Here is a 19687-nt window from a genome sequence, read left to right on the forward strand (position 1 = left end):
CCCTCTAAGATGCCGTCATTTAACCTGCAGTTGGTCCTCCAGCGCTGCGGTGGCGTTATCGCTGCTGTTCTCATCCACAACCACCACCATGTGCGTGAGGGAGTTCACTTTCACCTGCTCCGTCTCCAGGTCATTCTGCAGCACCTGTCAACAGGAAAATCAATGTCGGGGTCATCGTCACACTCTGAATGAATTTATTCTACCAGAAATGTTAACAGAAATAACGGTTAATATCCTGAGACATTGGGATTGTTATAAGAAGTTGTTTAAAGACACACAGAGTTTAAAGGAAGCTGTTCATTTTAAACCATGTTTTTTTTGCAGCTGAATTCTCCCGGAGCCACTTCAGTGAGTCTGGGTTCACAGACGTCACCCGTCACGCAGACAGGACTCTCTCTCCTAGTTACCTGCCCATGGCAGGGGGGTTAGTAGGATGGGGTGGGGGTTAGGCCTGGTGCTGTGGGATGCTTAGACTACTTAGGCCTCTTCTTAGCATCTCCCGTAACACTCTCTCTCTAAATGAGAATTACAAATTTGCAGAAGAGCAAATTCAATTTTAAAACATGACTGGGAAAAAAACAAAAATGCAGGGTCACATGATTGAGCAGAGCTCCCTGGGAATAATGGGCACTTGTGGAGCAGCAGAGGAGACCAAACAAGCCCGGACTGTGTCTCCAGCCTGCTGGAGTGTGGGGCTTCGGCCCACAGATCAAACCAGAGCTCCAGCCCCGACCCCCCAACGGCCAGCGGGTCTCACGCTACAACCTTCTCCTGCTCACAATTGCACTGCTTGTTCAGGAGAATCAAGTCGTTTGTGTCAAAATAAGCCTTAATTTACTAACCAAACTGGCCTGACGGTACCTCCTAGTAACCCGAGCTCTGCGGACGTACTACACGTCCAGCGGCATTTGCCACCAATCAAACCACATATCTTCATGTGCCCCCTTGGGGTTTGAGTTCCCCTGCTGGCCACAGACAGTCGCGACAGTGTATTCCTTGTTTAGAAATGCTAAAGCAGCATGTTCCAGCTAGCTAACTGCCAACCTTCTAAGTCTAGATGGTCGTAGACTCTAGAACCGCTAGATATTTATTTAGCTTTTGAAACATCAGAGGAATGTGTTCTTTGAGTGGAGCCCCAGAATCAAAAAGCTCGGCCCTGTACACATCAGCTGCGCTGCCAGTCAGTAGGGCAGGTTCACGCAAGCACAGGCACTTGCCTTGTGCTCCTCGAGCTGCACGCGGTACCCCTCCAGGTCCCCCGCGGTGGGCTGGGCCTCCATGCGGCGAATGCGAGCCTCCGTCTGCGTCAGCCAGTCGGCCAGCTGCTGTAGCTGAAGGTGCTGAAGCTCCATCAGGACCTCATGAAGCCTGCGGGGGGTGGGGAGGGGGGTGACACACAGGAGCAAAGGATGCGACATCATCGAAAAGGCATGACAAGCCAGTTAATGCTGCGCTGTCGGCGTCAGCGAATGGCACAGGGAACGGCGACTGGGGTAAGGATGCAAGTTAGGAAGGTTGCTGGTTCGAGGCCACACAAAGCAGAATAGCCCATCAGGCCCATGAGCATAGCCCTTAACCCTCTGAAATGCTCCCGAGGCTCCAGATAAAAATCGCTGACCCTGTGCTCATTGCTCATGCCCCAAACTTCGCTCAACTGTACACACACACACACACACACACACACACACACACACACACACACACACACACACACCTGGCCTGCCGGTCCATGCTGGCGACACGGAGGCCCTCCCAGCGCGAGTTCAGCAGCGTCATCTGCTCGCGGATCTCATCCTCCTCTTCCTCGGTCAGGTTGCCCTGGGCAATGAGCTGGTTGCCCGCCTGCAGGACATTGCCCACGCTGCTCTGGTGGGCCGTCAGCTCCATCATGAACGCCTGCGGGGGGGCAGGGTGGGGGGCATCAGCGACAGGAACGCCACACTGGCACGCAAGGTCAGGGGTCAGAGGGTGCACGAGTCTCAGACAGGCGGAAACCCCCCCCATCCACTAATCTGGCTTTATAAAGACCTAGTGGAGACAAGAGGCCATGTGTTTGAAAGTGACTAACAAGGGATTTCACTCTGTCCTTTGCGTCCTGTTTTGTTTTGAAAGCCTTCCATGTATCATCCATGCGCCATTTGTCACGCACCCTTCCCCCCCCCCCAAAGGAAACAGATCGGGAGAGAATTATGACATGAATTACGACACATAATTACAAATCGTACTCAGTGAAAAACAGGCATACACACACATGCACACAGTGATCAGACACCAGCTGATCTGACCTTAAGGAATTTTTCTACTAAAGGAAAAAGGCACAAAGACTTAAAGGAATTAGAAATAAAAAAAAAATACTGCAGGATAGAGACGTGACATTTCGTAAGTCTCCGTCTCCATTTCCATGCCCCCACAACCTGAATATCACATGACTGACAGATCTCCACCTCCATGCGGAAAAACACAACGCCCCCCACCCCCTCCGGCCTCACGCAGCCTCCAAGGCATGTTAGCACCTAGCCAGATTCCAGCACACACACTGCCACAGGGAATTCCTGGAATTCCTTACATTGTGATCCGATTCTCTCAGGCCAGGATGGCTCTACACACTGGATATAAACACCCATAATCCTCTAAATAATGCACGGCCCATAAAACATACCTCACAAACCCATAAACAGCTTATTCTGTGTTAAAAAGGAGCCCAAACCATAGCATGGTGTGTGATTAAGGGGACTATTCTGCTGCTGTAGCTCAATACGTAGCACACTGTGATAACACACAAAGGTCGCGGGTTCAAATCCCAGGAAAACACATAACCCCTCCCACAACTGAAAATCTCATTGGATGAAAAGTCAGATAAATTAGCAAACTGTATAAATGCAAGTTCTGCATCGGGGGGGGGGGGGGTACCTCGTGGGTGTGGAACTGGTCCTTGACCTCCTCCACGTCGTCCGAGACGTCGTCCTGCATGTGCAGCGTGTCCTCGGCCAGCAGGAGCCAGGTAAGCACCTCCTCCAGAGCAGTCTGGTAGCTGTCCAGATCCACCTCAGGCTCACCCTCTGTCTCTGTCACCGTGCTGGGGGTGTCTGCCCGAGAGCTGCCAGCGCCCACTGTGACGGGGGCCTGCGGAGAGGCCACACGCTCAGCCTGTCACCATCACTATCGGCAAGAGTGATAATCACATACTTTTACATAAAGAGTCGCAAGCGCAGCTCACAATTATGCGGCTTCTACCTCAAAGCCGTCAGGCATTTGTCAGCCTAAAAGGTACAACTGCAATACACCTCACTACACTTTAAATAATAACCTCCAGTTCCTGAAACTGGATGTTCTCTCTTTCACAAACAAAACCCTTATCGTAGACCATTGATTTCCAATCCAGTCCTCGGGGACTCAGACAGTTCACGTTTTTGCTACCAGGAGCTGGGAGGAAGCAAAAACATCGACCGACTGTTGGTCCCCGAAGCCCAGATTGGGAAACACTATCCTAGACTAATCATCATCATGCAAGGCAAAGCACAAACGCTATGGACCAATCAAAGAAGGCCTTCTGGTGGCAGAAATGACAGCCAATGCAATTCGTCGTCTACAAATGCCAACTGGACTACTTGCCTAACACTGTCACATGATTACAGTGAAACCATAAACTTTCATTTCGCAAGCAAATGTGTGGTCTGAATTTCTGAAATAGTCATTTTTGGCTGGGTTGGTATACTTAGTACAGACCATGGTAAAATAAAATCCAGTGTGCACATGTTTAAACTAACAGCCATGAATAGCTATATTTCCACACCATGTCCCCTTGTGCCCAACTGGGAATAAGCACACACATTATCCTTCAGTTCTTGCCACCATGTGTCCAGGATTACCAGATACTAAACAAGGGAGGAGCACTAAAATAAAGCCGTCACAGGTTACCGGACAGATCCATGGTGGAATTCCGCTTTATATTTAAGTGCAAGAAACAAAGGAAAAGTGTTACTAAAAAGAGCCAACACTCAAAGAAACGGGCTTAGGTGTACAAGGGAAAAATCCCTATTACATTTTCCAGGGCACAAATGAAATAAACCCTTGTTCCTACCAAAATTACCCAGAATCCCCCAGGTCCTGCAGAAAAGGGCCATTTCACAAATATATTCCACTGCTTTCAAACAGAGCCATTGTTATTTCAGATGTTTCTTGGCAGGAATGTGAAACTGGGATGGAGAGCCCACGTATGGCTGCTGAAATCACAGACTCGGACGTCGGTTACAGCGCTGCGGCTTGGATTCAGCGAGAAAATACGATAAACTTGCACGGTGTTTTGGTACCGCATTGAAAACTACCGATGCCTATTTTTATGCAAGACATATGATAACAGAATAACAGTTTTTAAGAAGTGTCCATTCTATATTTACTTGTATGTATGACATCTGTTTTCACTCAGCTAACCCACATCAAAACTATGCATCACTCTGCAACGTGCTTAACAATTGGGTGTTAATGTGAAGCATTTGAAACCAGGCGCTGGGAGATGACAAGACTGTAAAATAAATTAGGAATAATTTTGTTCTGAGAGGAATAGGTTTTTGACAAGAACTTGTGCTGGACTACACCAAGGCCAGGATCAAAGGATTTTTCCAAAGGGCAGGTGGATGGTGATGGCTGGCCAGAGTTTCGCCCAAGAACAGACCCCCAAGACGGTCTACGTTTTTCCTCTCCCCCAATTCCATGGCAATTGGGATAAAGTGAAAACATGGACAATCTGGGGGTCCGCAAGGACTGGGTTGTGGAACGCTGCTCTAGGGCAACATCTTAGATGGACAGGCTGGCTCCTAGAGCAACTTGAAGTTTGTTTGTTGTAGAGACTCTGCTCTGAGTCATACAGGAAACTACGTATCCCATCATGCCAAAGAACCCTGGGTGAACAGACGGCGCACGTTTCATCCAAGTGGTTCAGCTCATAAGCATCACTACCAAGGGAACTAAGCCTTTTTCAGGCACTGTAATCCTACCTGCCAGCAATACATCATTATCTTGCTGCAACAGGAGCCACATCTCCCTGTGTGGCTAAAGTTTATCTAATCTCCACGGAAACAGCTCACGATCTTGCCCAGTGCCTCCACTGCATCCATCTGCTGAAACTACAGGTCGCTGGAGAGGACACGATTCACGAATACGGACAGGAACCACACACCGAAGCCTGAGCGCGAACGATTCTCATCAGCAAGAAACAAGTCGACGTGGCAACCAGCCAACTCCACCCTTGTACACAAACGCGCACGTTAAATGATACATACAAACTGATGCTTTAAATCTGCACACTGTCCAGAAACACTAGAGGTGTAAATAAATAAATAAAAAATTGAACACATATATACAGAATTTTACCCCTGCGAGAGAGGATTCACCAGGCACTGATCAGACGCTGGAGCAGCCGGAAATCTGATCAGATATCCCAGTACTCAGCCAGCTACCATGAGGGCCCTCACCTGTCGGGGCCCCGCCGGAACCTCCTCCACCTCTGCTTTGTACTTCTTGGGCAGAGCCTCCACCTCGCGGATGTCGTCCATGGTGAGCTCCTTGGGGAGCACAGCGAACAGGGATGTCACGTACATGATGATGGACTTCTTGTCGGGCAGCTGCACGGCCACATCTAAGGGTTGGGGGTGGAGGGGGGGCGGTTGACAAGGTTCTATGCAAGAAACGTTCCAACAATAAAGCCAAGAGTCCCTCCTGAAACAGAGCAAGCTTAGAGCAGGTTTCAGTCTTTACCAACTCCTGCCCCCTGCTGTCCAACTTTCACTATAATCTCAACATGGAATAATTAGATAAAATTGAGAATGCAGAGTGCAATATAAAAAAGGCAAATGGCTATGAAATGAAACCAGGTGAGGGAATCTACAGCTCATAAATCAGGTCATTATCTCCTTCTGGGAAAATGGTGGGGGGGGGGTGCCTACCTTCAGGATCAAGAAGCCTCTCAACAGCCAGCTGGTCTTTGGCAAAGGTGAAGGCGTGCTCCAGTCTCTCTGTGGGCGCCATGCCCAATACCTTGTCAAAGCTGAACATGTTGGGTCTGGGGCGGGGGGGGGGAGATGGGGAGGGGGCTGGTGAGAAACACACGATGCCAAACCATAGACATGGTCAGGGTTGCCGCTATGGACGTTGGGCCCCATGGACGTTGGGCCCCATGAAAGCATATTATATTGGCCCCCCAACCCAGATCAAATCGAATCATGTTCTAAATTTTTTAGGGCCGCGGTCACTCAGGGGCCCTTGGAATCGTCCCAACCACCCCCCCTTTATGACACCCCTGTGTTTGGCAACGAATGGACAGCATCTAAAGAGACAGGGACCCTTAATTGAAGAACTCGTTCATTGGCAGCGAACAAATTTATAGGGAGAGGTCTGTGTAATAATCACTGGCAATGGCGTTGGGGGGGGGGGGGTTTCTGGCAAGCTGTCATCTGAGGAATGCATGGAAAAAAATACCCCGCGGAGCATAAGCATGTTATTGCTGCAGCATGGGGGAGGCTGGGGGCTCATCCTACTCGTCTGTCAGTGGAAGGAAACAAGGCGTCAGTCACTGCGACGGCACCGTTTAGGAGCGGTCATGACGCAACCAAAGGCGCATGCGGGCATGCATGATGTTCCCTCTGAAAAATAATATCCCCTGAACATCCTCCCATCACGAAGATGTTGACTTGCCCTCTGGTTGCTAGACGAGCCTTAGGACCGTAGCCCTGACAGGCCAAGCAGACAGGCAGTGCAGATTCTCCCCTCAGACATCCACACTGACATCAGCGTTTGAGAGAAACAGGGACAATGCCATCGAGAACCTGCCCTATAGTCACACTGCGTAACGCTGCCCTTCCCAGCACACCAGAATGACGCTGGGGAGTGAGCTGGCCTGTGTCGACACCCAGGCCTGGAGCTGCAGAAAAGGAGCAGTGCTAGATTTCCCAGCTTTACCAGTTATACCAACATCTCCGTGCAGCTCAACCAGAATGCCAAAATAAGCTGTTTCTCTGACAACATCCATACTGCGACCCAGTCCTATTGCCGCACAGAGACAGACATCCTTCGCACCCGGCCGCCGCTCACCTGTACCGGTGCAGTATGGCATTGAAGGCCAGGCCATCGGCCCAGCTGGTGGTAAAGTTGAGCACGTTGACCTGTTCGTAGGTGCGGGTGCAGTGTCGCACCCAGCTGAGCAGGATCTTCTCACTGTTTGTCTGCTGTAAGCTGGACATGATGTCTTTCATGATGTCCTTAACCTGAGCAATAAGCAGTCCAGATCACTCCAAATCCAATATCGTCATGCTTTGTAGTAAATTTCATCTGACATGATTGACAGAGAAAACTGCTTTTCTATTAGCCATTAACACAGACTAACTGCAGTAATCCAGGCTAAGCTCTTCAATGAATAACGCGAGAGAGAGCGATGCATTCTAGGGCTTAAGACCTTATTGGTTTCATCACCAGTCTTATTCCACTTACAGGACATCTGCAGAGAGCTAAAGGCGTTGACCCACCTGCCAATGCAGGATGATGTTCCAGATGAGGCCTAGAGTCAGCTTGTGGTTCCCATCCACAATGTCGGTCCCACCAATGTTAACTAGCTCCACCTGCAGCAAGGGAGGACTCATTAGTGTCGTGTATGCCAGACCAAACCAACGGTCAGATATTTTTAAGATAAACATCAATTCTACATTATAGGTTCCCAAAATTTAGATACGTGGAAGTTATTTCTGTAGATTTCAGCATGGACAACGTGCAAATTAAAAACAAACCAGTTTCTAATTAAACAGATGACAGGAATACTCCATAGATGAAAAGGAAAAACAGCAAATGAAATGAAAATCAGCCTAAAGCAGGGGGTGCCATATTACATCTCCGAACTCACTCTCCTTCATTCACTCGCACGCACACACGCACACGGTTTCTGCTGCATGAGACACTGCGAAATGCCAGACAGCAGGAGAAAATGGAGCAAAACTAATGCTTCTCCACATCTCGCACCCTTAGCTTCGTTCCACGCTCCAAACTCCCTTAGAAAGTCACGCCCCGCCGGTCACCCCACACAAACAAACCAGATAAATGAACTTTGTGCCAGCCGCTCATGAAGCAGCGACAAGCAAAGGCAGGACAATGGAGGCCACCGCACAGGGGAAAAAAGGAACAGGTGAGTAAGTCATGATAGGCTAATGTAATACTGCCACAGAGGGACACAGGGATGTCAGAGCAAAGGACAGCGTGTCACTGGGTCACACCAGGCTGGAGGCTTCCAAAGACACTCAGTAAAAAGACTGGGCTGGTTGGTTAGGGTACAACCCATGTTACAAAAACGGGTCCTTTCAGAAGGTTAAAACGGCGACTTTTGGCTTTTGGCTCAGACCTCGAAGGACGGGCATTCCTCCTGGTATTCCTGAAAGCTATTAGAAGCTCTTACCTAAGACTGTAAAAAAAGAACAACCTGACACCAAACACCCAAAGAGCCATCTGCATTCTTCATGGACTCAAAGCAACACGGCGTGATACCAATCGTGGGTGGGAAGAGGTGATATTGATGATGCAGCCACACTTACACCCCATACAACTCCGTCATGCCATTTTCATTTTGTGCGATCACATGCTCCATGATGACAACCCAGGCTGAGGGCAGCAGGCCCGGACACTTACGTTATTCTGGTGCAGAACTTGCAGGACTTTGTTGACGTTGTTGAGCGCATGCACTCGCGTGGAGCCCCGTTCTTTGGTCTGAGAAGAAAGAGGCAAAGCAAGCGGTTCATTACATCGACGGAAGATGAATAAAAGGAATCAATTTGGACAAACACCAACGATACATCCTGCGGATAAGAATCCAGAAAATAAGGTCACGTTCTTCTTGAGTAACATGATACCCTTTCTGTACTTAGTCTATTGCGTAGAGTATGTGAGTCACAGAACTAAGATGTGCCAACATGCAAATCCCATGTTAATGGATACATGTCAGTTTAAGCTCCGTTTTGGAACTGAAACACAAAACTTGAAAGGGAGAGATATTCCTTACAGAGTGCTGCCAATTGCTGTGTATCCACCAATGTCCTTATTCAGTGTAAACTATTTCTTGGCTCAAAACATTAGAGAAAAAAAAAACAGGGATCTCCTGACAGCCAAATGGGGCGTCCAGATGTTAAAATCCAACGATTCTTCTAGATGGGGCTGGGCGCAGGGACTTTGAGATCCCAAATCGCTGCATACCAAGACCGTCAAGATCTCTTTTGAATAAAGCCGGCCTCAGGGCATGCTGACAGTGTTGAGATGGAACCTCAGATGACTCTAAGACGTCCGTGCGCCAAGCTCCCCAAGGCAAACCCACACACCCCGGATTCAACAGGGCCCACTCACCAGCACCGTCCCAGTGAGGCCCTCCAGAAGGTCGAGAAGCTTCCTGCCATCCCGGAGGTCTGAAAACATGTCCTTGATGGGTGCCTTCCCAGCCTGCCAATAAACCAGAATAAATCAGTGAATGGGATGATGTTGAGGGAGGTTCTATTATGGAGGTCCAACAATCACTCCTGCCAAATGTACCAGAACTAGTCATGAGGTACGTAAAAGGGCGCAATCTCCCACAGATCTGGCAAACGTACGTTGAGGATGTCAGCAACCATCATGCTGGCTGGGAGCTTCTGTTTGAGCAGGCATCCCCTTTCCATTAGCCTCATAGTCAGAAGAACACAGGTTTAAATAGCTCTACACCATTACATAGGCAGCCGATTGGGGCATTCTGGGAAAACGTCTAGTGGTACTCCGTACTACCCCTGGGTAGATTTGCTTCAGTTCCAGCTGGCATTAACTACTTTCAGCCTATTTATACAGCTCCATTTCCAGATGTGCACGATAAGGATGGTCAAGGAAGCATAAAGGAGCCTGAAAATGGAATCAGACAGGCATCGATCCCGGTAAGGAGCGCCAGCCACAGCAGGGCACTGCAGGCGGCGGGAATTAGCCTGAGAAACCGCCCGCCGCTCGGCAAGTCCCGACATAACGAGCTCGGGGAGATTTACGGTACAGGGCCTCCTGGCATCCAGCGGCATTCTTCTACAGATCATTCCACATTCTCCGTTCCAGATTTCAGAAGAGATGTCAACAAAACACGGCAGAAGACGCAAAACTGTGCAAGACACGTACCCATGCAAAAACAGAAGCCTTATTTTTCCAAGTGTCTTCGAAAAAGAAAATTAGAGATCAGACAAGGGGAAGAGAGCAGTGAAAACAGGCTCTCTGTTCGCCTCCTTCCTAAGAAAGCAGCCGACGCAGCCGTCCGACGAGTCTGTAAACACGAGGGGAATGGAAGCAGATGTTGGCATGGTCAGCTGCGCCATGACTGGGCTGGGGGGGGGGGGGGACTCTCAGCTCACCTCCACGCTGAGACCGACGACAGCGGGTTCCTCACACACATCTTTTGTGTATTTATAGTTAAACAGTGACCAGGTTAAAACAAGAACAAAACAGGCGTCCCGTGTGTGTGGGACTGACATGGTACCATCAGCTCATTCCTGAGGAGGACGAGGACTGCAGCATAGCATTCTGCAGAGCCTGCAGAGGCTGGATCAGTCCCAAGACCTTCCTCCTGGCATATATTTCTTAGTTGTACTTCAGACAAAGTGCTCTGGGCCGGAGTGTTATTAAACTGTTTTACAAAGGTCATTGATGAAGGAAGATTTGTACCCAACATCTAGAGGACTCCATGGGGGGCAGAGGTTGTTCAAATATCCCCATAAAAAAAAAAGGACTGGTGTTCTGACCCAGGGTCATGGGGCTGGGGGTCCTCTCCATGACGACCGACCACGCGCGTGCATCTTGGGAAAAACCTGACATCAGCGTTACCAGCTTTTGTCGTCTCCTTATCCACACTGGGAGCCAACGAGAGCTTTGGCACAGACCACACCCTCCTTACACAGACGTTAACATGGCTGGGTGCTAATATATCAGCCCTTTATGGAAACCTGGACCCGGTGTCCCTTTATTGAAAACCTCTTTGGGGATGGATAGTGAATAGAAGTCAGCAATCATGATAAGTGGCCCACACAATGTCACGCTTCCCACAGATAACGTGTTTCATGGACTATTGCTGCAAAATTAGTCCTGTGACTTAAAAAAAATTATAAAAAAAATTACCTTGGTAAAGCGGCTGTTGATCCATTTGGTGAACGTCTTCTTCTGTACAGCATCGTGCTCATCTAGCAGGGAAAGGACAAATGGCACATTAGCATGATTAGCCACCATGCATGCACCCAACAGCAAGCCATTATGGCGGTCTGTCATGGTGTCTTGTCTCAGGAACATGAACAAGCAAAATCAACAATGGAGGAGGAGGCCCCTGATTGGACAGTTGGGGCGAGAGACGTATGCATGGGGCCAGCCCAACGGCGCACTTCTCAGGTGCCACGTAACCGATAGCGTCGCCGCATCTGACTAGCAGTGTCGAATGTCTCAGGACGCGGTGACGGAACCGCTAGCCAGCGGGGCAAGACACGGCACGTTCCCGCTGCCGGCACAGCCCCCACACACTCCATGAACCCCCAGTCGGAGGTCAAGTCCAACAGGCGAGCCCCCCCACCCCTCCCACACACACAGACTTACAACCACCAGACAAGAATGCTGAGAAATAAAGAAAGGAATTCATCCCCTCCCTCTTCAATAGGACACAGGAGAGTTTGGAGGTTGGGGTGAGAGGGGGTGGGGTGTGGTGATAGGGAAACAAACACACACACACACACACACACACACACAGAGAGAGAAGAAACCTGCCCCTATGATTTAGCTCAGTGAGCAGAGATTAGTCCAGGCAAACCTTGTCCCCCAGGCAACACTGACCCAGTCATGTGCTTCGCTATGGAGAGTCACTTATGCACATAGACCGGTTAAAGAGTAACTTAAAAAAAAAAAAAGAAGTCTGTAGAACGTTTATCTCAGAGCCATTCTGGCTACACGATCGCCCTGGCTCCGCCCCCCCCCCAGTGGGCCAGGCAGCATCGCCGTCGGCACATGCACCCCCTGCAAATCAGAAGTTCGCGATATTAACACGACACAGTAAACAAAAAGCTGCGCACGGCCCTGAAGGAAACGCACCAGTCGGCTGAGACAAATCCCAACGCAGGTTCCCAAAACTCTGCCGCTCCTGGCCAGCGGGATGAATGATCTATACGCCAACCAGCTTCCCCTTCAGTTACCACTGAATATATATCTCAAGTACCAGGGGAGGTTTAAAAAACAAAGGGGAGAGGGACCGGAAGTTAGGGGGCGTGGCAGGTGACCATGTGACCTCTAACACGCTGCCATGCAGAGCAGACGTGGTGGAGTCACTCTCTCCGAGGCTACCAGACGCCATGGGAACGAGGCGCCTTGGGGGTGACAGCAACAGCTTCCACCCCACCCGGCAGCACAATGGGCTGCATTGTCACGGAGGGATTGTGCCGTCTCCTCCATCCGACACCACCCACGGAGGAATGTCAGGCGTGTCGAGGTTCAGGCCGGGGGTGGGGGCAGTGCAGAGCCAGGTAGACATGGAAGAGCCACAGAATTCCGGCCCCTGTGAAGACCCACTGCCCCCACACCACAGCATCCCCCACCCCCCACCGACCCTCTAACCCCCACTTGCACATACACTGGCAAAACCCACATGCAAACTCACACCTAAACCAGGCTGGCAGGCCGCAGAACTCATCTCAAGGGGTTCATTCTATAATTATTACCTGTAGACAATGTTCAAAAATAGCATGTGAAATGAAAACCTCACAAGGCAAATTCAGAAGAATATGTTCTAATTTTTACTGGAGCTCTAAAAGCCAGAATTATGCGGCACCAGCAGTCCAGCGCAGCCAGGCCATGGGGTTAATAAGTCTAGCATGATGGCTCATGAAATTCTCCCCCCCAACCACACCACACACCACAAACCAGCTGTTGAACAGTTTACCCTTTTTCCAAGGGAACAGATGTTTCACTGTGCTATTCAGCCACAATGATGTTACAGAGAATTTCACATAATCAGGAAGATGAAAACGTTTTGATCATTATGGGACAAGCTGGCAGACTGGGAGAAAGCCGGGGTGATGCGGAGCAGGCCGCGCGGAGCAGGCCGCGCTCGCAACTCAGACGGAACGGACAGGAAGCCGAGATTGCATCAGCGGACCAAATCCCAGAAGCCTCCTCACACACCTCGCCGCACAGCTAATGGGCTGGGCGGAGAAGAGCGCAGGCGAGATAAGGAGAGCGACCCTCGGGCGTGGGCACTGTGCTGCTATGCCTCCCACGGACGCAACTGAGGGGCAATTTTAGGATGTTTTTTAAGGTGGGGGGCATAATTTGCACAGGGGGCCAACCTTATCTTTAGCCAATGACAGGTTTTGAGTCGGTGAGGGGTAGGGGAAGGGGCATTCCCGGGGCCTATCAGCTTTTAGCATGGTCCTGTGGTCACACCCCTGTGGACACCCCCGAACCACTCCTTCACTTTCCCAGTGATAAGGTGCTATTTCAGTATAGCTGACACCCCACCAATGAATGGTGATTTCTCTGCTCCATGCTGGCAAGAAGCCAGATGCTAAAAAATGGCTCCCATACTTATGCGGGGGGATTCTGGGAATTCCACGGAAATCCTGTCATTCTGACCACACCCCCACCCCCAATGCCATTCTGCCAAGCCTGCCGCGTCATAGCGGAATCAATGGGGCATTTTGGGAAGAAAAATGTAAGGAGGAGTTCGGAAAGACTGACTTAGAGGGTTTTACAAAATGCAATAATGAGAGACAGCACCTCCCGCTGTTGTGAAAAGATGGCAGTTTTAAAAATTAAGAAAACAAGATGCCAAGCATGAAATAAAAAGGATGTCCTCATTCCCGTGTTTGTTTGTTTTGTTTTTTTTTTTTTAAATATTGCCCAACCTGCCATTCACAAATCAGCCAGCCGCTCTTGCCTGATGCAAGCAGGCAGAACTCGCTTCACAGACGTTCAGAAAGCTGAAACGCGTCTTCTTTCCTCTGCAGCCGACGTCAGAATCCGTGCATAAAACAGCGATGCCGGGCGGCTCTGCCAAGCCGCTGCTCTCCAGTTCCCGTAAATGCGGCTCACATGTGCCAGAACTGGAGAGCGAGTCAGAGGGGCGAGCGAAGCCAGCGTGCCGTGCCCGGCGGTCGCGTGCCCCACATCAGGGCCTCTCGGCCTTATTTTGTGCGTGTCCCGGTTTTGGACTGAGCTGCTCCAACCACGAGCCAAGAGATTCACTCCAACCTCGTGGTCCTGCTGCCTCAGACTCTGAGCGTTGGGGGGGGGGGGTCGCATGAGTTGCAATACACCCACAGAAGACGGAAAATCACCAGCAAGGCAAAAAGGTACACTTTGGTTTCTTAGCTAAAGGCCAGATGCAGGCAGGAGCCAAAGCCCGGGACGTCATGACGACATGGAGACTCTGCCAGATTCAGGGGGCTCAGCACTTTACAGCCGTGTTTGCCAGTCCGGCCCTCGGGGATCCACAGTCGGTCCATGTTTTTGCTCCCTCCCAGACAGTCCCCATTTTGATGTACTGACTGTGGGTCCCCAAGGACTGGATTGGGAAACACTGCTTTGCTTTATAGGATCCCCTGAATACAAGTAATTATTACGTATTAGGGTTTGGTTTAAAAAAATGAAATAGTTTTCCTGATTCAAATCGATGTTCATTTGCATAATCCCAAAATTTATTCATAAAACTCCAAAATTGATTTTTTTTTTTTTATATGTGCATTTTACAGTCTATGGCCTTTTCCCGTGGTTGTGTGAGGCTTTAACCTCGTTAATCTTGCGCCCAACTGGCAAATAAAAACAGATAAATGTGGTAAGAGCTGCTCCGCTGAAGGCAGGGCTGCACGATACCACATCGTGCAATATTAAGCACAAATACTCCCAATAATGACTATCGATAAAACTAAAAAGACATTTATCCAAAGAACTAGAGCCAAACAGAACTTGCTATTATATACCGATAGACGGAGTCAAAAAAATGCCACAAGTTGTGTCAGACACTAATCAGTGCCAGCAGATGTGATGCGATTACACGACAGACAAAAAAAAAAAAAAAAAAATCTACCCAGTTCTTCAGTACCATCCAGACAGTTACTTACGCTCAAAATTTGACAAACGGGTTCGTAGTGCACCTACAGCATTAATGAGAGGCATATTCTGATGAACATAAGTTAGTAATCTGTATAAATTCAGCGTATCCTTATGATTATTAAACAAGTCGGGTTTTAAACTGCAAAATGTACCAGCACACTATGAATATCTTTTTAGCTTGTTTATCCTCAACATCTCCTCTTTCAAAAGACGGCTGGCTGTCGAGCCGCCCCGATCTTCAGCACCATTTCAGCGCTTATAAATCACCGCCATGACTTACCAGAACCGCAGCATGCAGCGAGCTCCGCTGGCCCAAGTTAATAAACATTAGGATATGCCAAATTTATACAGATTACTCATTTTTGGGCACCACAATCGATATTGAATCAAAACGAATGTAATCAGAAATCAAATCAGTGGCGATGACCAGCCCTACTATGTATTCTCCAGTTCGGGGGGGGGGGGTCCTATGTGAAATTTTGTCAGGGGGCCTAGAATTTCTAGTTACACCCTTGTTCATAATGCAGCTTCTCTTCTATTGTGAGTGTGCAGCCTATGGATTCCACCTCCTCAGTTTGCCCCCCCCCCCCAGACTACCGCTTGGCTCCGATCAAAGCTGCACCTTTGCCGAGGGCTCCAGCCAAGACCACACTCATTAAAGAGGGACACTAAACACAAAGACGGAAGGACATCACTGCAGGTGAAGGAAGCTGCCCCCCACCACCAGTCAGCAATCAGCCTGTGGGGAGACACCCCCCCCACTCCAGTCCTCCTGGTCTGTTAGGACCTGGCACCAAAAGCCCCTCATGTGCCACCACATATCAAAGCAAAAACAGACGAACCAGCCCAAGCAGGGGTCAGGCAATCACTCCATAGGGGACGAGTCATTCTCTCACCCACTAAACACGTCAACAGCTACAGACGAGCACCACCAGCATGTCTTATAACCCACCCAGCCAATGTACACCAACCAAAACCAGTATTAACCTGCGACAGCTGACGTAATCAGCTCTGTCTGGCCACATTCAACCTCAGCGCTCTATGACTTAGCCCACCACCGAATGTCAAAATTCTCTTGGAATTAATGACTGTCATCAAGGACTTAAATACGGGTCCAGACAGAGAAACAGTACGTGCATTGGCCAGCAGGGTACAGAGAGAGGTGCAGCACTCCTACTGTGCCACGAAGCGCCGGAACGGAGGAGAGGGGAAGGGTACATATACTGCCAGTCTGGGGAAGCAGCGGCCCCGATGTGGTGGTGGTGGGGGGGGGGGGGGGGGGGTGGTATGAAGAGAGAGTCGACATCAGTACGATTTCAGGAATTCAGGAATATCTACAGTAAAGACCACAGGGAGGATGGCACCCCCTTAAAAAAAGTCCCCATCCTGAGGAGTCACAACCTCAGCCAGAACCTCAACAGCTAATTCGGTCCATGTCTGGGACCCGGTTCCTTAAGGAGCACCGCGACGCAGAGATGGAGCCTCTAAAGTGTTCACAGCTAGGAAGAGAGGCTGTGAAGTCAAACAAAAGAAGGGACAACAAACACAAAAGGCAAAGCGCCATGTTTTCCTCTTTGGCAGGAAGCAGGAAGGGAAGCGGGCCGAGAGGAGGGCCTTGCGGTACGCTTACCTACAGCAGGAAGGCCAGGCTGCTTTCTCTTGTGCTTGGAAGCACCGTGCCTCCTCCGCCAGGGCAGCCACTTGCTGAAATTCATCGCAAGAGGGAAAAGAAAAACGGCTCCGGCGACGGAGCCCCGAAAGACGACAAAGCAGGAAGCGGCCGCCGCCTGCAGTGCATGCTGGGTATGTGACGCTCAGTCACCGCATACAACCCCAGAAACCACATGAAAGATGATTGAGGGCCACCAAGTCAAGGAACTCTCCACCCCCCCACCTGCTCGGCCCAATGACAGGAAAAGGCTGCCTACGTCAACCGTGCAAATGAGCAGCACTACCTCCACGCCCACATATTCATTCACTGTCGCAGGATAATACTGACCATACAGTATGTGCGGGAAACACGGAGGGTTAACGTGCCAACAGCCATGGTGAGAGGGCAGGACTCTCACATGTTATTAATTGCATGTTTGGTTTAAAGGAAAGGGAAGTGATAAAACCAATAGTAAATAACGTAAAAGCAGGTTAAACTGGGAGGCTGACAGCACAAAAGCCCATTCATTAACATCATCATGCCAATCTCACAACCTCAGTCAGAGCACAGCAGGAAGGGCAAAACTACTGCCAAGACTTTTTAGACAACGTTGAATTTTTTTGTGGAGTATGAAGGTCAAACTCTTAGGCGAACAGGCCTGGACCCACAGCAGAACAGCGCCGGAACGGGGTCGGGACCGCTCTCACGGCAGCGCCATTCCTGCCCTTGGAATTCGGCAGTTCCGTCGCTCCTGTCCCTCCGCTAGCGGTCAGCCTGGGCTCTTTTCCGCCTACTGTGCGGACAGAGGTCGCGTTCCTCACATACCGCAGGCTCCTTCACACCCCGGCGGCCGCCGGTGACCCGCCTCAGTCCTCCACTGCCGTGCCAACTCCGACTCGGGCGAGGAGAGCTTCAAAATAGGAGGCCCAGATGCAGGGACAAAAAAAAACCAAAATCACTGCACACACAAACCCAGGATCTAAAGTCGCAGTGGCCACACCCCCAAACCTCTGCAGCCAGGTCTTCTAGGGTTGGTTACCAAGGAAACCCAAAGCTGGAATTAAGCACCAGCGCCAACAAATGTGCTAAAGTTACAATGTTTTTGGGGAGGGGGGGCTGTGTTGATGCCATATGGGGGAAAAAAAACAGGGAGCTCAGCTCGCAGCGGGGAGCTTGAGAACGACACCGATGAGCCAGCGCCATTGATTAGCATTACAGAACACTGAGAAGGAACGGATCATTCCAGGTCATGACAGCATGGAAAACACATGATCAAGCAGCATTGCAATCGGACAGCATAAGGCATGATCGTAAAGCATCAGATGCCTCCTGTAAGCTACGAACCAGCGTCAACACCCGATTAAGCCACTCGCATTGGGAGGGACTGGCATCCAATGATCTGACGGTCTAATGGTGACATGTACAGGTCCGGGGGCACCAGCCACTCTGGGGGACACGGGCAGAGGTTGGAGTTATGAAGTTATGAAACGGGACATACGCTTCCAGACCACATGCTCCTGGCTGCCGAGGAGGAGAAACAAACATTCCAGACGTCTGAGAAACAAATACAGACAAACAACTCAGGCATTCGCAGGCGAAACACGCCACACAAACAGATATCGTGGCTCAATTTCCCCGAGTGTAATTGTTGCCCATTCAAAGCCACACCCTGCTTCTACCAAAACAGTGCAGAGCCGTACCCGCACTGGCCGGGACGGTGGTTTGGGCACAGCTCGAAAACATACCAAGGCTAACGAAAGATGTGACTCAGAAGAAAGATGCCATGTTTCATGGGAGGGGAGCTCGACACACCAAATATACATACATCACTCTTCCAGAAGTGTTTTTTACTACAAGCCATGTGCTTAACATGCAGCCTTTTGGTGGGACGGCTAGATCAGGTACAGAGCCGTAAAGCGGTTATTTTTTTGTAGGAAAACCAAGGAAATAAGTAGCAAGCTGGAATAAGTCAAAGTATCTTTTACTGTCAGCTTCAGATATGTGACGCGTGGAGTCACACTGAGCTGAAGTATCATTCTCTTCATAGTGCAAATGAAAATAAGTAATAAAATAGAATATAGACATAACCATAACAGACATGACATTTTAAGACACGAAATTAAGACAGAAAGACACTGCAGAAAGACAAACTGACTGGTGAGGAAGATCGTGCAAATTGATAAATTGATCTCTACCAGAATTTCACTGAGATGGTGGAATTCTGGAATTACACATTTTTATAATTTACAGACAACAAAAAACTGCAGGTGCAGCGTCACACTCCGGCTGCATAACGTGTCGGTTGGAAGGTGAAGCTGTACGGGGAAGCCTTGTGTGGAACCCAGCGAGGGGGTGGCCTGGGAGAGGCAGCTTCCGGCCATCTGCATCCTAGGAAGACAACCAGAAGCCACACACACACACACACACACACACACACACACACACACACACACACACACACACACACACACACACACACACACACACACACACACACACACACACACACACACAAAAAGGCCTCAGTGAAAGTTCCAAATGCCAACCAGTTCACGGTGTTTGAATTTGTTTTTTCCCCTCCAGCCTCCAAAACATGTTACTTTCTCTTCCTGTAATAACCTAAACCTGCCACACCCTGGAGAGCGAGCGCGCGCCACACTGACGGCGACTCCGGAGCCTGTCCAAAGTTTCCGCGATGGTTCCGCGCACGTCCACAGCCCTCGCTAAAAGGCAGAGCCGTGGCACAGGCCTGGAAGCCAGCCTGCGAAAGTGCAGCCCCAAGACTATCATCTCAAAACCCAGCCGAAAGGGACGCTCTGCCAACATCTGGAACAAGCCCCCGCCCCCCCCCACCCACCCCCAAACAGCAATTTGTGTGACGGAGCTTGTCAGTTCATTGACTTGCCCTGAGCAACTAATTTC

The 19687-nt window shown here is 49.9% G+C and overlaps 1 protein-coding gene across 4 annotated transcripts in view; it reads right to left on the bottom strand.

Annotated features, from left to right (window-relative positions):
* Positions 1 to 19687, bottom strand: part of utrn (utrophin) — a 113293-nt gene that overhangs the window by 85509 nt on the left and 8097 nt on the right. For 3 of the 4 annotated variants that reach the window (XM_072702686.1, XM_072702685.1, XM_072702683.1), the window contains exons 2-13: positions 16745 to 19153; positions 11146 to 11207; positions 9373 to 9465; positions 8665 to 8742; positions 7518 to 7610; positions 7087 to 7259; positions 5943 to 6058; positions 5472 to 5635; positions 2911 to 3123; positions 1715 to 1896; positions 1218 to 1368; positions 25 to 144 (exon numbers count right to left, since the gene is read on the bottom strand). In XM_072702686.1, coding sequence (XP_072558787.1) covers positions 25 to 144; positions 1218 to 1368; positions 1715 to 1896; positions 2911 to 3123; positions 5472 to 5635; positions 5943 to 6058; positions 7087 to 7259; positions 7518 to 7610; positions 8665 to 8742; positions 9373 to 9465; positions 11146 to 11207; positions 16745 to 16829 — 1530 coding nt within the window. In that variant the 5' untranslated portion in view covers positions 16830 to 19153. The remainder of the gene's footprint in view (positions 1 to 24; positions 145 to 1217; positions 1369 to 1714; positions 1897 to 2910; positions 3124 to 5471; positions 5636 to 5942; positions 6059 to 7086; positions 7260 to 7517; positions 7611 to 8664; positions 8743 to 9372; positions 9466 to 11145; positions 11208 to 16744; positions 19154 to 19687) is intronic. The other variant, XM_072702684.1, reaches the window with a different exon arrangement.

This window comes from Paramormyrops kingsleyae, chromosome 19 (genome assembly GCF_048594095.1).
Source record: "Paramormyrops kingsleyae isolate MSU_618 chromosome 19, PKINGS_0.4, whole genome shotgun sequence".
Taxonomy (NCBI): Eukaryota; Metazoa; Chordata; class Actinopteri; order Osteoglossiformes; family Mormyridae; genus Paramormyrops; species Paramormyrops kingsleyae.